The 20,113-nt window shown below is 37.0% G+C and overlaps 1 protein-coding gene across 2 annotated transcripts; it reads right to left on the minus strand.

Annotated features, from left to right (window-relative positions):
• Positions 1 to 708: 708 nt before the first annotated feature.
• Positions 709 to 18,304, minus strand: LOC109147575 (kelch domain-containing protein 4). Of its 2 annotated transcripts, XM_019295179.1 has the most exons (20): positions 18,090 to 18,221; positions 17,869 to 17,955; positions 17,699 to 17,767; positions 17,292 to 17,424; positions 17,112 to 17,158; positions 16,936 to 17,022; positions 15,852 to 15,913; positions 15,636 to 15,678; positions 15,472 to 15,552; positions 14,582 to 14,698; positions 7,853 to 7,958; positions 4,110 to 4,173; positions 3,774 to 3,816; positions 3,313 to 3,579; positions 3,070 to 3,231; positions 2,556 to 2,687; positions 2,264 to 2,416; positions 2,074 to 2,160; positions 1,320 to 1,388; positions 709 to 1,249 (listed from the first exon to the last, which is right to left on the minus strand). In XM_019295179.1, exons 1-20 carry the CDS (start codon positions 18,219 to 18,221, stop codon positions 1,145 to 1,147), a joined length of 2,046 nt encoding a protein of 681 aa, XP_019150724.1. In that variant the 3' UTR covers positions 709 to 1,144. The 2 variants fall into 2 exon arrangements, with proteins under 2 accessions (XP_019150724.1, XP_019150725.1); XM_019295180.1 differs by lacking the exon at positions 2,074 to 2,160 and having other exon boundaries at positions 18,090 to 18,304.
• Positions 18,305 to 20,113: the final 1,809 nt, after the last annotated feature.

Genomic DNA, 20,113 nt, shown 5'->3' on the forward strand with positions numbered 1-20,113 from the left:
TTGTAGTGGTTGGGTTTCAGCAATTCGGAGCAAAAACACTGTTCTGAACTGTTGTCTAACCGAACAAAAATTTTAGCGTTTTGATCAAGTCAAAATGTTAAAATTGGTGGATCTGTCAAAGTCTTGGCGGATCCGCCATTAATCAAACAAGTTTAATGTCTTTGTTTGACAATCAACAATTAGCGGTTAACGTTAGCGGATTTGACCAGTAAATTACATCAACGATTGGTAAAAAAATATTTGAAACAATTAATTATTTGATTAGTGGTTAACGTTAGCGGATATGGTTGGTAAAAAAATATTTGAAAAAAATTAGTTGTTTAGATTAACATGTAAAATGACCTAGGGTATACATATATTTAATAATAATAATAATTGTTTTTAAAAAATAATAATAATTGTTTTTAAAAAATATAATTAACAACAGTTAACTCTTCAATATTAGTATATATTTAATATTTTATGCCTTACAATTATTTTATTGACAATTATAATCAATCTTGACTATATTATCTTGCATTTGTAAATTTAAAATTACCTATTTAAATATGCAAATTTAACATTCAATTATTCATGCATGAACAATTTCAATATAATCTTACCTTGATATACCTTAAAGTACTTACTTAAAAAAAAAAAAAAAAAAAACATTGGGCATTATCCCGCGCAAAAAAATAGTATATATATAAGGTACCTAGATGGAATCTCTTTAAATCCAAGCCAAACCAATTGAAATGTATATCTTTTCTTTTCTAGTCTATGTTCGCATAAGAAATTGTTTCCTGCCTGAAACTAGAGAGTTCAGGTAATAAATATACCAATATAATAATAGATCAAGGTTTTCTCAGGCATTAAACATTAGATTGGATAGCATAAGCAATCCTTGTAGTATTTCCTACAGGCTACAGGTGTATAGTATTCGCATTTTGAAAGCTTCTGAATAGTGAATATATTAAAGCAGGTGAGCAGCACACGCAGTCATCCAATCAGCCTCATTGCACCTTGCGGGTCTGGGAATGTGTTGAGGCTACCAGAGTCCCATTTGGTGCCCAAATCAGCAAATCCACACAAGTCAAACATGATTCTCCCAAGTCCCAATACAACATGTGTATAGCTGACTACTTACTGTCTAGAGTATTAAGATTTAAGATGCCAGATGTTTGCTTTTCTTGTTCCCACCTCTCTTTTTAGAAATAGTTTCGGGCCCTTCTTCTTCTTCAGCCTTCTGTTCTGCCTCAAGGATGGCCAGCTGCAGCAAATATAGTTAATTTATTATTTCTTTAGCAGGCAGCTGAACACGAGTACCATTTAAATTTTACCTCATCAAGAATTGGTTTGAGCTCCTTGTACCGGGATTCAGCAAGATCAAAGCCATCCTTACGTAGCTCCTGCATTATTAGCATATATAGTAATAAATACTTGGAATGATTGGTACTTTGATGAAATCCTATCATGTAACCACACAGATACATTGCAAACATGCATCTTCAATTTTCTAGAGTATCTAATCTAGCATATATCTTCAGCTTTTAGTTAGACTTTGGAGGATGCAAATTAAGGCTTTCCTTCTGTTTTTATTTTTTGTTCAAGGACATAAATTAAGGTTTATGTTTCCCAGGGTTTTGACTTACACAATACAACAGCTGTGTCAGAATGGTTGTAACTTGTAAGAAGAATGTCCCTAAAGCCCAAGTAAAGACCTCTCTTCAGGTCATTACTGATTTACAGTTTTGGAGTATCAATAAATTTTTCTTGTTACCCACTGAGTAGAAGAAACAGAACATCCTTCAAATGTCCCTTCAAAATTAAGGAACTTTTTCTGTGCATACTCTCCTACTTGTGACATAGTTAGGACATTAGGTTTAGTTGAATGGCTAGAGCTTTGATCTTATAAGAATATAGAACCAAATTAATAGTGTCTTGCTTTTGCATATCAACCAAACAGAATTAGCTAATTCCATTATCATTTTAAAATCTGTATGCAGGCATCAACTTCATATCAAACTAAAGTATATTCATAACAAACTGGTTTAATCCAGTGATACAAATTTCAAAGGAAGTTGGAGAACAGACCTTTCCTGTATGTTGAGTGTGTTCATATGCTGCCATTTGCCAGTAGGTGTTTGTGCGTTTATAGAAGTCTCTTAAAGATTCTCCAGGCTTCAGCATATAAAAAATAAGATTTTGTATTAAACGAGAAAAAAATAATATCCACTACAAACTGGTTCAATAACATGAGAAAAAAGACAGCAATTTGGAGTACCGCTGGTGTTCTATGAGAGTCAGAGAGGCCAAGATGGGCCCTGATTTGCTCAATTCTGGCTCGTTTCTCCTTCCTTCGAAGAATTTTTCCTTCACCCCTCATTATAGCAACAGCATCTCCAATTTTGACTGATGTTGAACCAGTATTACCACCCTATGCATATACATATACACGTCAAACAGCAGACATATCTCCATGCTGGAATCAGTCAATTAGAAGAAAAAAGTAGAAGCATACTAAACAAAGTGGAGTAGTTAGTTTCATGAATCATGATTATGACAAAGAAAGACACCTCTGCACTATCATCTTCACTGGAGTCATCATCACTATCATCTCCATTATCGCCTTCACTGTCGCTGCCATCTTCATCTTCTTCTTCATCATCTTCATCATCTGATGCTTCAATCCACTCTGACTCAGATGCCTGTGAAAATATAAAAATCATTTAGCAAAAAAAGGAGAAAAATGCAAGTATAAGTGCCCCTACAAGTCACATGTCTTTCACCTGTTTAAGTCCATTATCAGCCAAAAGGAGAACTAAAATCCTAAAAGATCAAAACCAGATTATACTATATATTGAAAATTTAAGTGGACAGAGGAAAAAAATCAACCACTCAATGTTTTATAGAATATTGTATTTATAAATGGAAAATATTATATCAAAATCATAGATTTTAAACAACTGGAAACCATCCTTCACTAACTACTGAGTACTGGATACTGTTTATTTGATTGTAAGAATGCTGAGATAGAGGTTGATTAAACAAGTCGAGGAAAGCGCACAAAAATATAAGAGCATAACAAACCGGTATGATGCACTTCCATTCATCAAGTTTGCTCAAGTTAAGTGTATACAAATCATCAAGTGTAACTTCTTGATCCCTAACTTCCATCATGCCTCCGTAGACATACAGGGTATCTCTTGCTACAGCTACACATGAATTTATACGCCCACAAGGCTTTACAACCTGAAATTTACACAACTCATATGGCCGGCCAAACTGACAACCATACATTATAGAGAAATCAAATCACCTAGAATAGCAAACCTCTGGTGAAACTGAGCTTTGCACAACTGATTTGGAGACAGATGCAAGAGCTTTTTCCTGGGATCGAGTTTCCACCTTACACTCATCAATAGACAAATTTCTTTTCATATTTGAAGAGATATTATTTAGATTCCCTTCCATGCCAGCTTTTTCATCATCAGCAAAGTCCACATATTCATCATCGAAAACAAGATTTTCCACATTCGTGGTAGTTGGCTTACTGTCTAGCTCCATAGTTTCAGGTTTCTCATTCACTGTTCTTTTTAACTACATAATGCAGCAGACATTAAATCACAATCCAAACACTGAATTCCAAAAAGTATAAAAGCCATTGTACATGCCTTTAAAATAAAATTAGTAAGAGATGAAGAGAAATGAAGTCAACCAAGTAAAGTCCTGGTGCAAACTGCAAAGCATAACTTGTTTTTAGCAGAAATTGTGAAAGTGTCACCGAAGCATACCTTGTCCTTTGAAGACTTCTCTTTCCTCAGCTCCAACGGATACCTATATGTTGCAATACAAAATAATAAATTTAAAGTTCAAATTTGGCTGGAAAAATATCAGCACTACATTCCTTTTGGGTAGGACAGAAAAAAGTTAGCATAGCTCAAACCATTCTAATGCATAGGTAAACTGCAAATACATTGACTTGCAGTATACCTTACAAGTTACAAACAAGGAGCATTTAAAAGCAGAGATCAATACACAAAGTGCATTAGCAACTTGGGATGACTGAATGAATGTAAATTAATCGTCTTTAAAGGTGGAATGCAAAGGATCATCAAATGAGAATTTACCAGCGATGACTATCTACTTGGAAGCCATAGAGTTCATTCAAGAACAAGCTCATCATCACATCACCTGCAGAGTAAACCAGAATTTCACTACCCAACCAGAACACTACAACATGAATGAGCCCATCACAACATGATAAAGCATGAAAAGGAAAGAATGTAGAATACAATTTGATGTCTCCAATTACAATATTATATTAATCTTACCTAACAAATCACTTAAATTAAAACTGGAATGACATTTTATATATTTATCTTCACAGGCATAAGTGGCATTATATTATACACAGTTCAGTATGAAAGTGATACATACTGAGGAAGTCTTATTTTATTACTATTACATTACATAGTTTAGATATTAAGAAACTACTAAATAATTATTTAGAAATTACTAAATAGTTATTTAACTTATTACTCTTAGTCTTCGAATTAGTTTAGGTAGATTAATTATTTAGAAACTACCAAATAATTATTCTTAGTTTAGGAACCTTTGTAATCAACCCTATAAAAGGTAGTGTTATTTCACTTATTTGGAATAATAGAACATGCAGAAATTCAATCCCAAAAAGGGTCTAAGGGGCTTTTGGGTCTCAAGCAAACCCAGTGTTATCTTCTTTTCCTGTTCCAACTATTATTCGTTCTTTCTTTTTCTTTTATGTTTTATTGTCCATGACGGGAGCACATAACAGAAAGCAGGAATAATAGCAATGCTCTTTTGGAATTTGGAAACCATTTGTATTTCCTTAAGGATTAGAAAAGTTTGTTTATGCTATCTGCTACAGCTACTGCAAGTTGCAAATACTACTGCAACTGATGTACTGTCAGTCTGTCACCATATTTGTCAAAGTTCATCAAGCTGAATTCTTATGAGAACTTCACTAGTTTGCTTCTAGAAGATGAAATAAAGACAATTGCTCAAATAATTTCTCCAAAAATTATTTGCCTTTCTACAACAGATCAAGATGGAATCTAGAAATCACCCATGTTAATCCATATTTCAGATTAGTAGTGAAAGCTGGGATTCATATTTTACATTTGTTTAGGAACTAAAAAGCTGATTAGTATTGACAATATGTTTGGTAAAGAGTAAGCTCATATAAGAGTAAGCTCATATTCCAGTGAATATTTGAGATTAGTATTTGATATCTGGATTTTGGCAACTAGTACACTTGACTACACTCTTCTTAAGTCGATGAAGTATTAACTACACAGTACACCTATGATTTAATTTATCAAATATTACAGGCTAAGAACATTACTAAAGTGAAGCAATTTTGTTTAAATGAGAAAGAAACCATTCCAACTCGGTAGGTAAATAGAGGCAGAGTATAGAACTACATATTAAAAAAGGCTTATTTGTTGGAATATCTAATTATATTATTCAGCCCTAGAGCTTATGGCTATATAAGCAATAACCAGAGTTGAATAAAGAAATAGAATCTGTACAGCCAACCCTAGACAATCGACATCCAAGTTATTTGTTCTATTGTGAAACTTTGCGCAATTAATATATTCATCTTTATCAAGGGTTTAGGACCGTATGGGTTCTCACAACTAGCATTGTGTGGGCCCGCATCAGTAATGGACAAGTTAAGAGTGTTTTATAGATGCTATAATAGTTAGTGTTACATTTTGTGTGTTGATTGGTAATTATTTAAATGTCACCATGCTTTGAATATGAACTCGGCATATTTTGATGCATTATGATATGTTTTAGTAGTTTGACTACACGTCACGGGTCTATGGCTAATAGAAGAAGAAGATGGTTTACCTATGGGGGCTGATGATAGTAAGAGAGAGGAGAGAGTTGGGGAGAAGTTGGAGGAAGAAACTTCCTTTTGACTTTATTCAATTTCCAACTTAACTTGACAAATTAATATTCTCCCATATATATAGGAGTTACAACCAAAGATATAAGGAAATAATATTCTAAAACTGCTAAACTAAATATGAAGGAAATATAACTAAACTAGTAAAGGAAACAATATAACTAAACTAGTAAAGGAAACCATATAACTAAACTAGTAAAGGAAACAATATAACTAATTTGATCTTTAGGTGGTGTGAACTAGTTGGGCAACAAGATCTGTAATGTATCATTACACCCCTCCTGGAGATCAAGCTTGTCCTCAAGCTTGAAGCAGGTGACAACGTTCAAGTTGAATTCAGGTGATTCCATCGCGTGCGTTCATCTCCGTGGATGCAAGCCAAGCAGGGGGTTCTTCACCATCCTCTAATGTCCACAACATAAAAAGGTGGCGGCATTTATGACCTGGAAAAAATCGCTCATCACAATTATAACATAACTTTTTGGCATCTCTGTCTGCTTTTTTTGCTGGAGATAGAAACTTAAACGGAGGGCGAGAGGAGTTGGTGTGGCTTGGAGACGATTTAGGGGGTGGGGAAAAACGGGCTGTTGGAGGGCGTGAAGCCTGGACAGGTAATTTGTTGGGTGGTTCGGCTGTTAAGAGGCCCAAGAGGTGGCATTTACGATAGAAATCCCGGGCAGTATTCATAGCTTCATTAAGAGAACCTGGTTTGGTCCGTTCGACATCGATACGAAGCACTTCGTCTAGACCTCCAGTAAAAAGATCGATACGTTGGGCAGGGAGCACTGTGCCAGCACGAGCAAGTTGAGCCCGAAAGTCCTTGATATAGTCATCAATGTGTCTGCCGGTTTGAAAGAGCAACTTTAATTCGCCCAGCGGATTAAGGCTACGGGGAGGTCCAATACTTAAGCAACACTCTTCCTTAAACGAGGCCCAGGAAGTAAACGGAGAAACTGCAGTGTCAGAGTGGTACCATAGTTGTGCCTCACCAATCATGTGGTGTGCAGCTAGCGGAACACGGTCCTGGTCAAGTGTGCCTGCATGGCGAAACGAAGATTCACAACGAAGAAGCCATACCATAGGATCTTCCTCGCCAGAAAACAGAGGGAAATCCACCTTAGGATACGGAGAAAAACGGGGTTGGCTATCCCCCATGTCTGTTGCAGTGGAGACCCCTTCGATTTGAGCAGCAGTAACGGAGTCCTCCCCCTGGACAGGTTGTTTACCTTGGCTGGTGAGCAGTTGGTTGACCAGTTTCTCCAATCTCGCCAGAGCAGCGGCCTGGGCGTGAGAGGAGGTGGATAAGGAAGCAACAGTAGCAGACAAATTGTCGATTTTTTCGTGATGTAATTCCAAGGCTTTGACAAATTTCTGTAAAGCTTTGATGGCGGATTCGACGTTCAATTCAGTACCCATGACGCCGGCAACGGGAACCAAATGTTATGTTTTAGTAGTTTGACTACACGTCACGGGTCTATGGCTAATAGAAGAAGAAGAAGATGGTTTACCTATGGGGGCTGATGATAGTAAGAGAGAGGAGAGAGTTGGGGAGAAGTTGGAGGAAGAAACTTCCTTTTGACTTTATTCAAATTCCAACTTAACTTGACAAATTAATATTCTCCCATATATATAGGAGTTACAACCAAAGATATAAGGAAATAATATTCTAAAACTGCTAAACTAAATATGAAGGAAATATAACTAAACTAGTAAAGGAAACAATATAACTAAACTAGTAAAGGAAACCATATAACTAAACTAGTAAAGGAAACAATATAACTAATTTGATCTTTAGGTGGTGTGAACTAGTTGGGCAACAAGATCTGTAATGTATCACATTATTAGGTAATTAACCATTTAACCAAAATAGAAACTAGCAAAAATCATTGAGAAAAATTTTCTAGAAACAAAATTTACCTTCTATTTCCATATCAACCACACCTCCAAAAAGTATAGCCCGCTTTTTATGGATACACATAGAGAAACCAGCTCGAGGTCCAGGTGGCATTCCACTCTTTTTCACCTAATATGTAGAAAATTTTAAACATCAAGTAATAGAAAAAAGGAAAAAATCCAACTGGTGAAAAACTCTTTGCTAGAGTAATGTAGTGTGTATTTACACAATACTACATCAATATGAAAGATAGATGCATAGAATTATGAATATGTAATCATGCCAAAGAATCAACTATGAATTTATTGAAATTTTCTCAAATTGCAATTCCTGAAACACTCTCAAAAGAGTTCATTCTAAATCCAGAAGAATACTGCAACTCAACATGGAATAATATCAATACCAGATAGTCCTCCATAATGAATGAAGCAAATATATATCAGATAATAGGGATTTTGTTTACTCAGGACCATGCCTATATTAATGCAAATATCATAATAAATTGCTGTGTTGATGCACACATATAATATATTTATGTTTCTATGGTGTGTATCAAAGTAACACTGTATGTTTCTTTTCTTATGAAGACTGATATACCATTCAATTTTGTGTTACCTTTGATATTATTAATTAATTATCAAATATTTGGGAATAATATTTCTTCTTAAAGTCTAGGTATACAATGCCAACAATACAATTCATATTCCTAAACTACATTAAGCCTATGAAATTGTATATTCATTTTTCAAAGACATCCATTAGTATACTTGGGGTCCGTTTGGACCCAGAAAATAACTTATGGAAGTTATTTTCTAAATTTTCCAGTGTTTGGGTTAAGAAAAATGAAGTCAAAAGAAAATATTCATTTTGGTCAAAAAAAAAAAAAAAAAACTCAACTTGGCCGAAAATGTCTTCCTAGTTTTTTAGTCTTGGAAGAAATTTTTCGGACTCCTTATTTTCCCATCTCTCTCTTCACTCTCTTCTTTTTTTAAGTTAATTTCCGGATTATTATTATTACGACCACCAAATCACCAACACCACTCCACAACACCACCACCGCCAGCAACACCAACAATATCACACCACCAACAACTACCACCACCACCTACACCTACACCACAACACCACCACATATTATTATTATATGTTAATTTTCAGGAAAATGAACCAAACAGAAAAAATGCAATTTCTTAACTTCCAACCAAATACAGAAAATGATAGTTTTCAGACATTTAACCAAACACCAGAAAATTAAAATATTTTCCAAAAAATGAGTCATTTTTTTAAAATCATTTTCCGGAAAATATTTTCCAAGTTTCCAAACGGACCCTTACTGTGTCATTCTTTTGAATGCAAATCCTATCATGTAACATCATACTCAACTCTTTATACATACATTTTATACACTTGCTTTCATCTCATTCTAAATACGCAGAGCACATGCATATTGTTAGTAGGTTGTTAGAGGGATTCTCCTAACTACCCATTTGAAATTTGAAATGAGTGGTTAGGAGTTTCCATTGGCTTGTATATAAGCAGAGGCCTTCTCTGTTCTCTGCACAGTATTCATCTATCTCAGTATAATATACACACTTCACTTTGGAGTTCAACATGGTATCAAAGCCATAGATGTGGCCTGTGGGTGGTGGGCTTTGGTCGGAACAAGGAGGCTCCGCCGCCGGGAGGAACGGACCAGTCACCGGAAGGTTCACGCGCCGCCACGTGCCACCGCACTCCAGGGCCTCCGACGCCACGCGCCGCCGCGTGCGCCGTCCTCCGACCTCGCCTCCGGTCGCCGCCGACGCGGCTGGGTTCGTCTCCGTGCGCCCGACGCTCCTGTGGTGATATCTCCGTCTGGTATTGAGGGGATTTCGCGTGGGCTGTTTCCCAGATCTGCCACCTCTGCTGCGTGAGTCTGCTGCCTGGGCTGGGTTTGTAATCTGCGTAGGAGTGAAGCTGTGTCTCCAGGTTGGTCTTTTTGTGTGTTTATTATGGTAGAAAATAGGACCGTTACCGTGGTGTCAACACAATCTAAATTGGTTGATTTGATGTTGGCACCTGATGGGTCTAATTTTGGAGAATGGAAGTTCTTAGTTGAAGTGAACTTGAAGGGTATGGGTAAAGCTAGAACATTTAACTGGAACATGTCCGGCAGACCCTACCGAAGCCCAAGCGTGGCAGAAAGATGATGACGCCCTGTTTTCACGTATAATAAATTGTATTGATAGGAAGATAATCCTATTTTTACAGCATTGTAAGAGTGCAAAAGACGTGTGGGATTTAGTGAATAAGTGGTTTAGCGGGGCGAATAATTTGAGGAAGTTATATCAGTTATCCCAGGATGTTCATCGACCGTCTCAAAAAGGGCGGGACATCAGGGATTACTATTATGACTTCAAGAATGTGAGTGAGGCATTATGTGCTGCTATGCCGATTACTGATAAAGTGGATCAAATGAAAAAACAACGTGATCAGTTGCATATTTTTAGTTGGATTTCTGGGTTGGATAAGGAGTATGATGTTTTGAAATCACAATTATTGGGGAATAAGGAATTAGACTCGCTCGACCAAGTGTTTTCTATGGTTCAAAATGCGTCAGTGAACCTTGGTACTGATAGTACGTTGGAGAAACAAGTCTTCTTCTCACAGGGAGATAGTGGGACTGATGGTGCCAATAGTCGAGGAGGTCGGTCCAGGGGACGAGGTAGAGGGCGCGGAGGAGGTCGAGGGCAAAGGGCCAATAGTCGAGGTGGGACTGATGGTGCCAATAGTCGAGGAGGTCGGTCCAGGGGACGAGGTAGAGGGCGCGGAGGAGGTCGAGGGCAAAGGGCTTGCTATAATTGTGGTGATCCCGGCCATCTGCGTAATCAATGCCCACAGCTCTCCGACCATAGGAGGTTTGCTAATTCTGCGTCGAGACCGGAAGGGACGGTTGTGATAACTAAAGAAGAAATGGCTTTGTTTAATCAGTTAAAGCTGTCTTCCTCGCAGTCTCCAGCCAGTCCAGGGTCATTGCCGTCTCCGTCAGCTACCTTTGTTCAAACAGGTAATCCTATTGCTTGTGTTTCCTCCTCGTCTCGACAGTGGGTCATTGGTTCTGGAGCCAGTGACCACATGTCAGGTAATCTAAGTATGTTTTCCGAATATTGTTCCTTTAAATATGGCCCTACGGTTACCTTGGCAGATGGTTCATCCACCTCTGTTTTAGGTAAAGGTAGTGTGAATGTTAGTTCGTCATTTCCTCTCACTTCTGTGTTATATCTCCCAAAGTTCCCATTCAATTTATTGTCAATTAGTCAAATTACCCGGGACCTAAATTGTTGTGTCATGTTCTTCCCTGGATATTGTCTGTTTCAGGATCTGTTGACGAAGACGATTATTGGTAAAGGGAAGGAAGTCGGTGGGCTCTACGTGTTAGAACAGCTGTCCAAAGATTCTGGAAGTGTTCCGGTTGGTTTGTTGGGAAATATGTCTCCGCTGCAGTTGCAATCCCGGTATGGTCACACGCCTTTGTCTGTCTTAAAGAAGTTGTGTCCGGGGTTAGAATCTCTGTCTGGCTTGCAATGTGAGTCATGCGAGCTTGCTAAGCATTGTCGGGTACCATACCCTCCTAGAGTCAATAATAGAGTCGAGTCTTTATTTCAATTAGTTCACTCAGATATATGGGGGCCGTGTCGAGTAGTGTCGAAGTCTGGGTTTAAATATTTTGTAACGTTTGTAGATGATTTCTCTAGACACACTTGGCTATATCTCATGAAATTTAGAGATGAGTTGTTTGGGATCTTTTGTAATTTCTGTGTGATGGTCAAAACTCAGTTCAATAAAACGATACAGGTTTTGCGGAGTGATAATGGGACTGAGTATTTTTCTCGTTCCTTCTCGAGTTATATGAGTCAAAATGGGATGGTACATCAGTCGTCTTGTGTCAGCACTCCCCAACAGAACGGTGTGGCAGAACGTAAGAACCGTCATCTGTTGGAGGTTGCTAGGGCCTTGTTGTTTCAAATGAAAGTCCCTAGAGTTTACTGGGCAGATGCTGTTCATACGGCGTGTTTCTTAATAAACCGCCTACCTACAAGGGTCCTTGGGGGTCAGAGTCCTTGTCATTTCATCTATCCGTCCAAACCGTTGTTCTCCCTTCCTCCTAAAGTGTTTGGGTGTACGTGTTTTGTCCAAGATGTTCGTCATCAAAGAGGGAAACTCGATCCTAAGTCGTTAAAATGTATCTTCCTGGGATATTCGAGTACTCAAAAAGGGTATCAATGTTACTCCCCGGATTTGGGGCGATACTTGGTTTCTGCAGACGTCTCGTTCTTTGAGAACACTTTGTTCAGTGAGGAGCCCCCTAGTTCGTCTGGTTGTAGTTCCGAGACAGATGAGTTTCTGACATATGTTGTTACTATCCTGGACTCCGTAGGAGTGGAGTCTAGGCCTCCAGTTACGCAGGTTTATCACAGGCGGCCCAGAGAAGTTGATGCGCTTGCAGCCCCACCGGTTCCACCAGTAAATCCTCCCTTACCAGAATCTTCGTCGACAGACCAAGATGTTCCTATCGCCGTTCGGAAAGGTACGCGTCGTTGTGTTCGTCCCATTCCGTCCTTTGTGTCATATACCAATTTATCGGCGTCTTCACGTGCTTTTGTGTCCCAGTTAGAGTCTGTTCCTGTTCCCAAATCTTTGAGTCAGGCTATGTCCCATGACGGTTGGAGGCGTGCGATGGTAGAGGAGATAGACGCCCTTGAGGAGAACCAGACCTGGGATCTGGTGCAGCTTCCCCCTGGTAAGGTTGCTATTGGGTGTAAATGGGTGTATGTGGTGAAGATGAACCCGGATGGGTCTGTAGCTAGGCTCAAAGCACGCTTGGTAGCCAAGGGGTACGCCCAGACGTATGGTATAGATTATACCGAGACGTTCTCTCCAGTGGCCAAGTTAACATCTGTGCGGATATTTATCTCTTTGGCAGCCTCGAGTCATTGGCCCTTGCATCAGCTTGATGTGAAGAATGCTTTCTTACATGGCTACTTGCGTGAGGAAGTTTATATGGAGCAACCACCAGGGTTTGTTGCTCAGGGGGAGTCTGGGAAGGTGTGCAAGCTGAAGAAGTCGTTATATGGGCTGAAGCAGTCTCCGCGTGCGTGGTTTGGGCGGTTTAGCAAGGCGGTTGTTGAGTTTGGAATGCAGAGAAGTGCATATGATCATACTGTCTTTTACAAACATACTAACTGTGGGTGTGTTTTGTTGATAGTATACGTAGATGATATTGTAATTACAGGCAGTGATACAAGTGGGATCGAGGCACTCAAGTCCTTTCTCGGCTCTGAATTTCATACTAAAGATCTGGGAGTGTTGAAGTACTTTCTGGGAATTGAAGTTGCACGCTCTAAGAAGGGCATATTCCTCTCACAGAGGAAATATGTGTTGGACTTGCTCGGGGACACGAGGCTGCTTGGGTCAAAACCGTGTGATACGCCCATGGATCAAGGTGTGAAGTTATTGGCAGGAGAAGGGGAGCCGTTTGAAGATCCGGAGAGGTACAGGAGGTTAGTGGGAAAACTGAATTATCTCACAATCACCCGTCCAGATATTGCGTTTCCAGTGAGTGTGGTTAGTCAGTTCATGAGTGCACCGACCCAGACTCACTGGGAAGCGGCGGTTTGGATTGTGAAATATTTGAAAGGTGCTCCTGGAAAAGGGATTCTTTATGCTGACCACGGGTACATGCGTGTTGAGGCGTTCTCCGATGCAGACTGGGCTGGTTCACCAGGTGACATGAAGTCTATGACAGGTTATTGTGTGTTTGTAGGAGGCAACTTGGTCTCGTGGAAGAGTAAGAAGCAGAATGTGGTGTCGCGCTCGAGTGCTGAATCAGAATACCGGGCTATGGCTCATGTGGCAAGCGAAATAGTCTGGGTGCGTAACATTCTAAAAGAAGTGGGTGTTGAAGTGAAGTTACCGGTAGATTTGTGGTGTGATAACTGTACTGCTATACACATCGCAAATAATCCGGTCTTTCACGAGCGGATGAAGCATATTGAAGTGGACTGCCATTTTATACGGGAAAAAGTGGAGCAAGGGCTAATATCACTTACACATGTTCGGAGCGGTGATCAACTGGCTGACATATTCACAAAAGGGTTGTGTAAGAATCGGGTTTCATATATATGTAACAAGTTGGGCATGTTTGATATTTATGCTCCAACTTGAGGGGGAGTGTTAGTAGGTTGTTAGAGGGATTCTCCTAACTACCCATTTGAAATTTGAAATGAGTGGTTAGGAGTTTCCATTGGCTTGTATATAAGCAGAGGCCTTCTCTGTTCTCTGCACAGTATTCATCTATCTCAGTATAATATACACACTTCACTTTGGAGTTCAACACATATCTTAGTAGTAAATGCAAATAAGCAATCATCCACACGCAATAGAAGCTCTGTAGAAATAACTCAGCAAAATATATAGTTCAGTACTTGTTAACAGAGCAAAATATATAACTCAGCAAAATAACTCAGCAAAATATATAGTTCAGTACTTGTTAACAGAGCTACAGAAAAGGGGTACATTCAATGGTCTACACAAATAAGAATGTCATGAGCATCACACTACACCAACATAAAACAGTCTAATTGTGAATTTGGCCAAAGGTAAACAGCCAAAGGACATGCAACCCTTCTTTCTCTTCACACACAGTCACACATATATAATGGATAATGAAAAAAAGGGAGAGCTACCGAGCTCCATTGAGCAAGACTACAAACCTTATTCCATTGCCAAGTCCTAGGATCAAGGGACCACATATCTGAATGAACAACCCCTTTTTCTGAGCCACTCTTGTCAGGTGAGATTTCTTTGGAATAACCGCCATACAAATATATCTGATATTTAAAAAGCAAGGGATTAAAATTGAATTATTAAGAAGCAGGAAGATAAGGAAATTTAAATGGGAAAAGTTCAACCAACCACATCTTATCCAAATTTAAGTGTAAATTCACTAGTGTTAACTTCTGAAATATTTCACTGGAATTTGTCAAACTTGATAAATGGTAACTGGCAATTAACCCAGTAAAATCCATGAGAACTAGGATGTTTTTGCACAGATCTAGGTGTCGTGTACTCATGTTTCTATCATAAATAAGAATCATGTGTTGCTACTATGCTTGAACTTGAACCTATGACAAAGCTGTCACATATTTTCTTTCCTCACTAAGCCACCACTGTAGTTTTGGTTATTTGCACAAAGTATACATTAAATAGTTATTGTGTTTGAATTAATATACTCATACACACACACATACACACCCTCACTCATAACTACATATATATTAAACATATATTTTCACAATTAAAAAGCATATATACAAAGACACATAAAATTATAAATTGCTACAGTACACTATATACCATTGAAACCAATGTTGTGTTTGGCACAACCATGGAATATACCATTTCCAAAAAATAGGGAAACGTGATGCTCAAGTCTGAAGATAAGTATCTAAATAAAGTAGAAAGAAAAACAGAATTTTATAGCAACAAAAATAGTTTCTCATTATAATGCAGCCAGAAAACTACAACATATCATGCTTGCATATTAAGGATTTTGTGGTTAAAAAATTGCATGTGCTATTATGATATATTGCTTATAAAACACCTCATCTTGATGAACAAAAAACTGGAAGCCACTTCGAGCACTCGGCCACATGCATCCAGGAGTACCCTTTATTTCTTGCCACTGCAGAGTGAAAGATTGTATGATTAGCCTAAAAATTATTTTAAATCAAAATATGTAAATTCCAATGAAAATCAACACTGCACCTTAAACTGATCCAAATCAAAGACATGTAGATCATTGTAATACCTGCAAATTATAGGAAGTTTTTAAAGTAAGAAAAAATTGATAACTTCTTCAGATCATAGTCTACAAAGATAAATTATTCACAATTAAATAATTGGATCACTTGCAAACTTTGATGCATAGTTATTTTTACAAGCAACATTAAAATTGTTAGATAAAAGGGCTGAGGAAACCACCTCACTTCCCTAAGCGTGTCATAGAAACCTCCAAAAACTATAATCTTGTGCTTATATAAAACCTGAAACACTCCAAATAGGACCATAATAGCTCACCATATAAGTCTAGAACAGTCAAGATGCAAACAAATAATCAGAAATAGCTAGAGGCAAATCCCAGTAAAGAACCACACTTCAGAGTATAAAAACAAATAACATTGTTAATAACTCTAGATTGCATATGAAATAACTGTGAGCATTTGTTACAAGCCTAGTGTGGAGGAATTTGAATTAGACTCTTTAAAGAATGATCTTGCATAATTATTTTAGAGATGTGCATAATAATAAATAATGGGATAGTGGCTAACTGGCTATGGGAGCATGGTAATTGACTTAGTGCATGGTGTTAGTTTGTTACCATGTAAGTGATCATGCAGTTACATGGCTGTGTGGGAGGTTATTTCCTAGCTAGTAGAGTTTACCTGTTAGTTAGTTGATGCATGTAGTTTGAATATATATTGGAGTCCTCCAGATGGGAAAAGACATGAGAAAGAAAGATTTCAACTTGTCAGACTAATCTCGTAAATTTTCCTTTAAGAGTTCATAAAAAGGGTAACAAGGGTGCACCACCCATAGTTCATCCATTATCTAATTAACCATGCTTTCTTGAATGTGGCAATCAAGCTCAGGTTGTTAAAGAGATAACATAGAAAATACATAAAGAATTTGAAAAACAGTTACAGGGCTGTGGTTAAGCACATAATATATCACTCAATCACTTGCCATTATACCATCAAATATTCTTTGTTTTTCTCCCAATCTTTGGAAAAGTGGTGGACCATTAGAGCTCCAAATGCTTATAAACAAGAATTAAGAACATTAACAAAGATATTCTACACAATTGACTGAACTGAGGAATAAGTTTGTTCATAGACAAAAAGGTAATTAGAGAGATATATTAAGATTTCTATTTCATGTTAATAAAGTCCAGTCAGCTACTTAGATGTCCACATGCTATTGCATATGATGCAAGTTAGGACCACAAGAAGAGGTGAGAAGCATGATATTCAAATGCAAAAACATCATCTTGAAAGGAGGAACTTACCATTCGATGGCCTGAGCGAGGACTAGGACACCCTTTATAATTTAGTTGTTCCCATTGATTTGTTTTTAAGTCCAACACCCAAAAGTCCTGTGCAAAAATTTATAAGGCAAAATTGTAACCATAACATCAATAATGCATAGTATCACATACTTCAAAGCATGAAAGCGGAGGATTACCTTGTAGTGATGGAATCGCTCTTGATTGGGTGAAGTAAACTCACCACCTAAGTGTACAGAGAAACAATCATCATCATAGAATCCAATGTACAAGAAGCCTTAAATGAGCTCTAGCACATGCAAAATTGCAAATGTTAAAATGCAAGTCCAAACTTTATTCGTGTGGAAGTGTATTTTTACCAAAAATGTAGAGATAATTCTTCCAAGCAACTGTTTGGTGTGCACTGCGAGGTGGTGGACTATTAGGGCTTGAGACCAACTTCCACTCCTGCTTTTCCACATCGTAGCGATAGAGATTACCATATACAAATGTCTGCAGTTACCAATTCCCAGAAATTTCAATGCTACTTCCAAGTTCCAACTATAGATATCAAGATAAACAGACACCGAGACACATAATCTTGGTAAATCAAACCATAATTCTCAAGCTTATGTCAATATAACACAATCCCATAATCTTATTTTCTTTTTTTTTCTCCCTTTTTTTAATGATAAGTGATAAGCACCGTGCCATGAGCTTTTGATGGCAGTACAACTTTTAAACAAATACTCAGGACCATACACAGAACTCATAACAGAAGTCCGACCTTGCTGCCATTATAAAATTCGCCTCCATAGAGTATTAGTTCCGTCTCCTTTAACGGATTAACATTCAACTACAAAAAAGAAATTAACAAAAAATAAATAAATTATGAACTTGGACTTCACAAAAGACTAATATTAAATTCAGAATCGATATATGTATATATGTATGTACCGAACAATTAGAACGAGGAGAAGGTGCAGGAACGTTCTCTTCAACATGGACTTCCTTCTTCTTAGCCTCCTCTTTTTGTATGCTCAACTACTCGAAAAAGAATACACTTAATTAACTTAACAATTTCCCAGAATCCAAAGAATATGCAAAATCTGGTTCGAGAAGTATTTCATCGGTATTACGAAAATGACAATGATTAATTCCGGTTTATGTTCGAGTACCAGGATAGCATCAATGTCGTCTTCAGGAGAGAGTTTCTTAGATGCCCTTCTCGATTTCTTTTCTTCGGCTTTTGCAGTTTTCCTCTCAGTCTTCTCTTTGCCCTTCCCTGGCTTCTTTGTTTTCTTCCCCATTCTCACTTGCGACCACCGCAACTAGGGGCTCAAGGCGGCGTTGCTGAAGCTTGAATACGATATCAATTGGGCTTGCTAGGCAAATTATTATGTGAGACTCGGATCCAACATACTTATATCGAAATGATAATGTAGTTGTGTTGTTGAGTTGTATGAGAAGTTGTTGTTATGAAATTTATGTGTATTCTGTTATACAATTATATGAATTCTATTATACAATTATGTACATTCGAAATAAATAACTTTTTTAGAGTTAAAGAGTTTATATGTATTATGTATTACGGAGTATATTAAATTATGTGTATTATCCTTTCAAAAAAAGATTATATGTATTTTATTATACAATTATATACACTCTATCATATAATTATGTACATCCGAAACATTAAAAAAAAATTAAGAAGTTAATTGTATAAACGGAAAACGAAATTTTTAACAAAAAAAAAAAAAAAAACTACAAAACGACGTCGTTTTGGACAGAGTGCACAATGCATTGTGCATCCTAATGCAAGATATAATGTGCCCGGATCGACATGCTAATATCATATAAATATGTGCAAATGTTATATATGTACAAATGTAAATACGGAGTAATAATTATGACAAAAGAGTTTATTACTTATATGGAAAAATGTAATACTTTTATATTTATATTTAAAAGTATCAATTTTTTTTTATAAGTATTATATTTTCCTTTACAAGTAAAAATATTTGTCATTTTGTCAACATTCCTTAATAGAGAAAATGTAATATTTTTAATATATATATATATATATATATATATATATATATATATAATACTTTTACATTAAAATGTAAAAGTATTACATTTTTTTTTCAAAAATATTACATTTTCTCTTTATAAGTAACAAACATTTTATTCATGATTAGTATTGTATTTAAACATATAATTATGACGTTTGCACATATAAGCATATATAAGTATGATAATTTCATGTTGAGCAAAGCCGATCCGACTCGTCTCACGAATAATGATTCATGAGACGGTCTCACACAAGTGTGACCCTTACTCAAATAATATACTTTCTTTGAATATAAGGTACATTTTTAATATATTAAAAGTACATTATTTGTGTATTGAACGTACAATATTTGATAGTATATAAAATAATGTATTTAGGCCGTTTGGTTCATGAAATGTTAGATTACCTTAGGGAATGTTAGATTCCTGAGAATGTTAGATTCCTGGGAATGTTAGATTCATGTGTTTGGTTAAAATTGAGGTATGTAATATAATCATGTTTGGTTTAGGGTTATCTTTTATATATATATATATATATATATATATATATATATATATATATATATATATATATATATATATATATATATATATATATATATATATATATATATATATATATATATATAAGGAAGGGTTCAGGTGCGGGTATAGCTTCCCGTGCGATTGTGCGGTTAGATCTGAGCCGTTGATCAAATTTAGATCAACGGCTCAAATCAATGAAAATTAAAAAAAAAAAAAAAAAAAAAAAAAAAAAAAAAAAAAAAAAAAACCGCATCTGATAGAAAGAAGCATAAGCTAAAAATGGCGCACCTTAAGTGATAGAAACACGCACCTTAAGGTTTAGATCTTAAGCACAAACTCACGCACATTAAGTACAAAACCCCCACACATTAAGCACAACCTCACGCACATTAAGCACAAAACCCACGCACTTTAAATATTAACTCACAGACTTTAAGTTTCAACAACTACTGACATTAAGTACAAACTCACGCACATTAAGTACAAAACTCACGCACATTAAGCACAACCTCACGCACATTAAGCACAAAACCCACGCATTTTAAGTATTAACTCACAGACTTTAAGTTTGAGTAAATACCCAAAATGGTCCCTCGACTATAGC

This window comes from Ipomoea nil, unplaced genomic scaffold, assembly GCF_001879475.1.
Source record: "Ipomoea nil cultivar Tokyo-kokei standard unplaced genomic scaffold, Asagao_1.1 scaffold2014, whole genome shotgun sequence".
Lineage (NCBI taxonomy): Eukaryota > Viridiplantae > Streptophyta > Magnoliopsida > Solanales > Convolvulaceae > Ipomoea > Ipomoea nil.

Bases quoted from the DNA above. Each gene is read 5' to 3' on its own strand.
- LOC109147575 (XM_019295179.1), bottom strand. From the start codon at position 18,221: ATGGGGAAGAAAACAAAGAAGCCAGGGAAGGGCAAAGAGAAGACTGAG. The intron at 2,688-3,069 runs GTTTGTTATGCT...ATATTTTCACAG, and splicing joins AATGGAAGTGCATCATACCG to GCATCTGAGTCAGAGTGGAT. The intron at 1,389-2,073 runs GTCTGTTCTCCA...CTAATAATGCAG, and splicing joins ACACTCAACATACAGGAAAG to GAGCTACGTAAGGATGGCTT.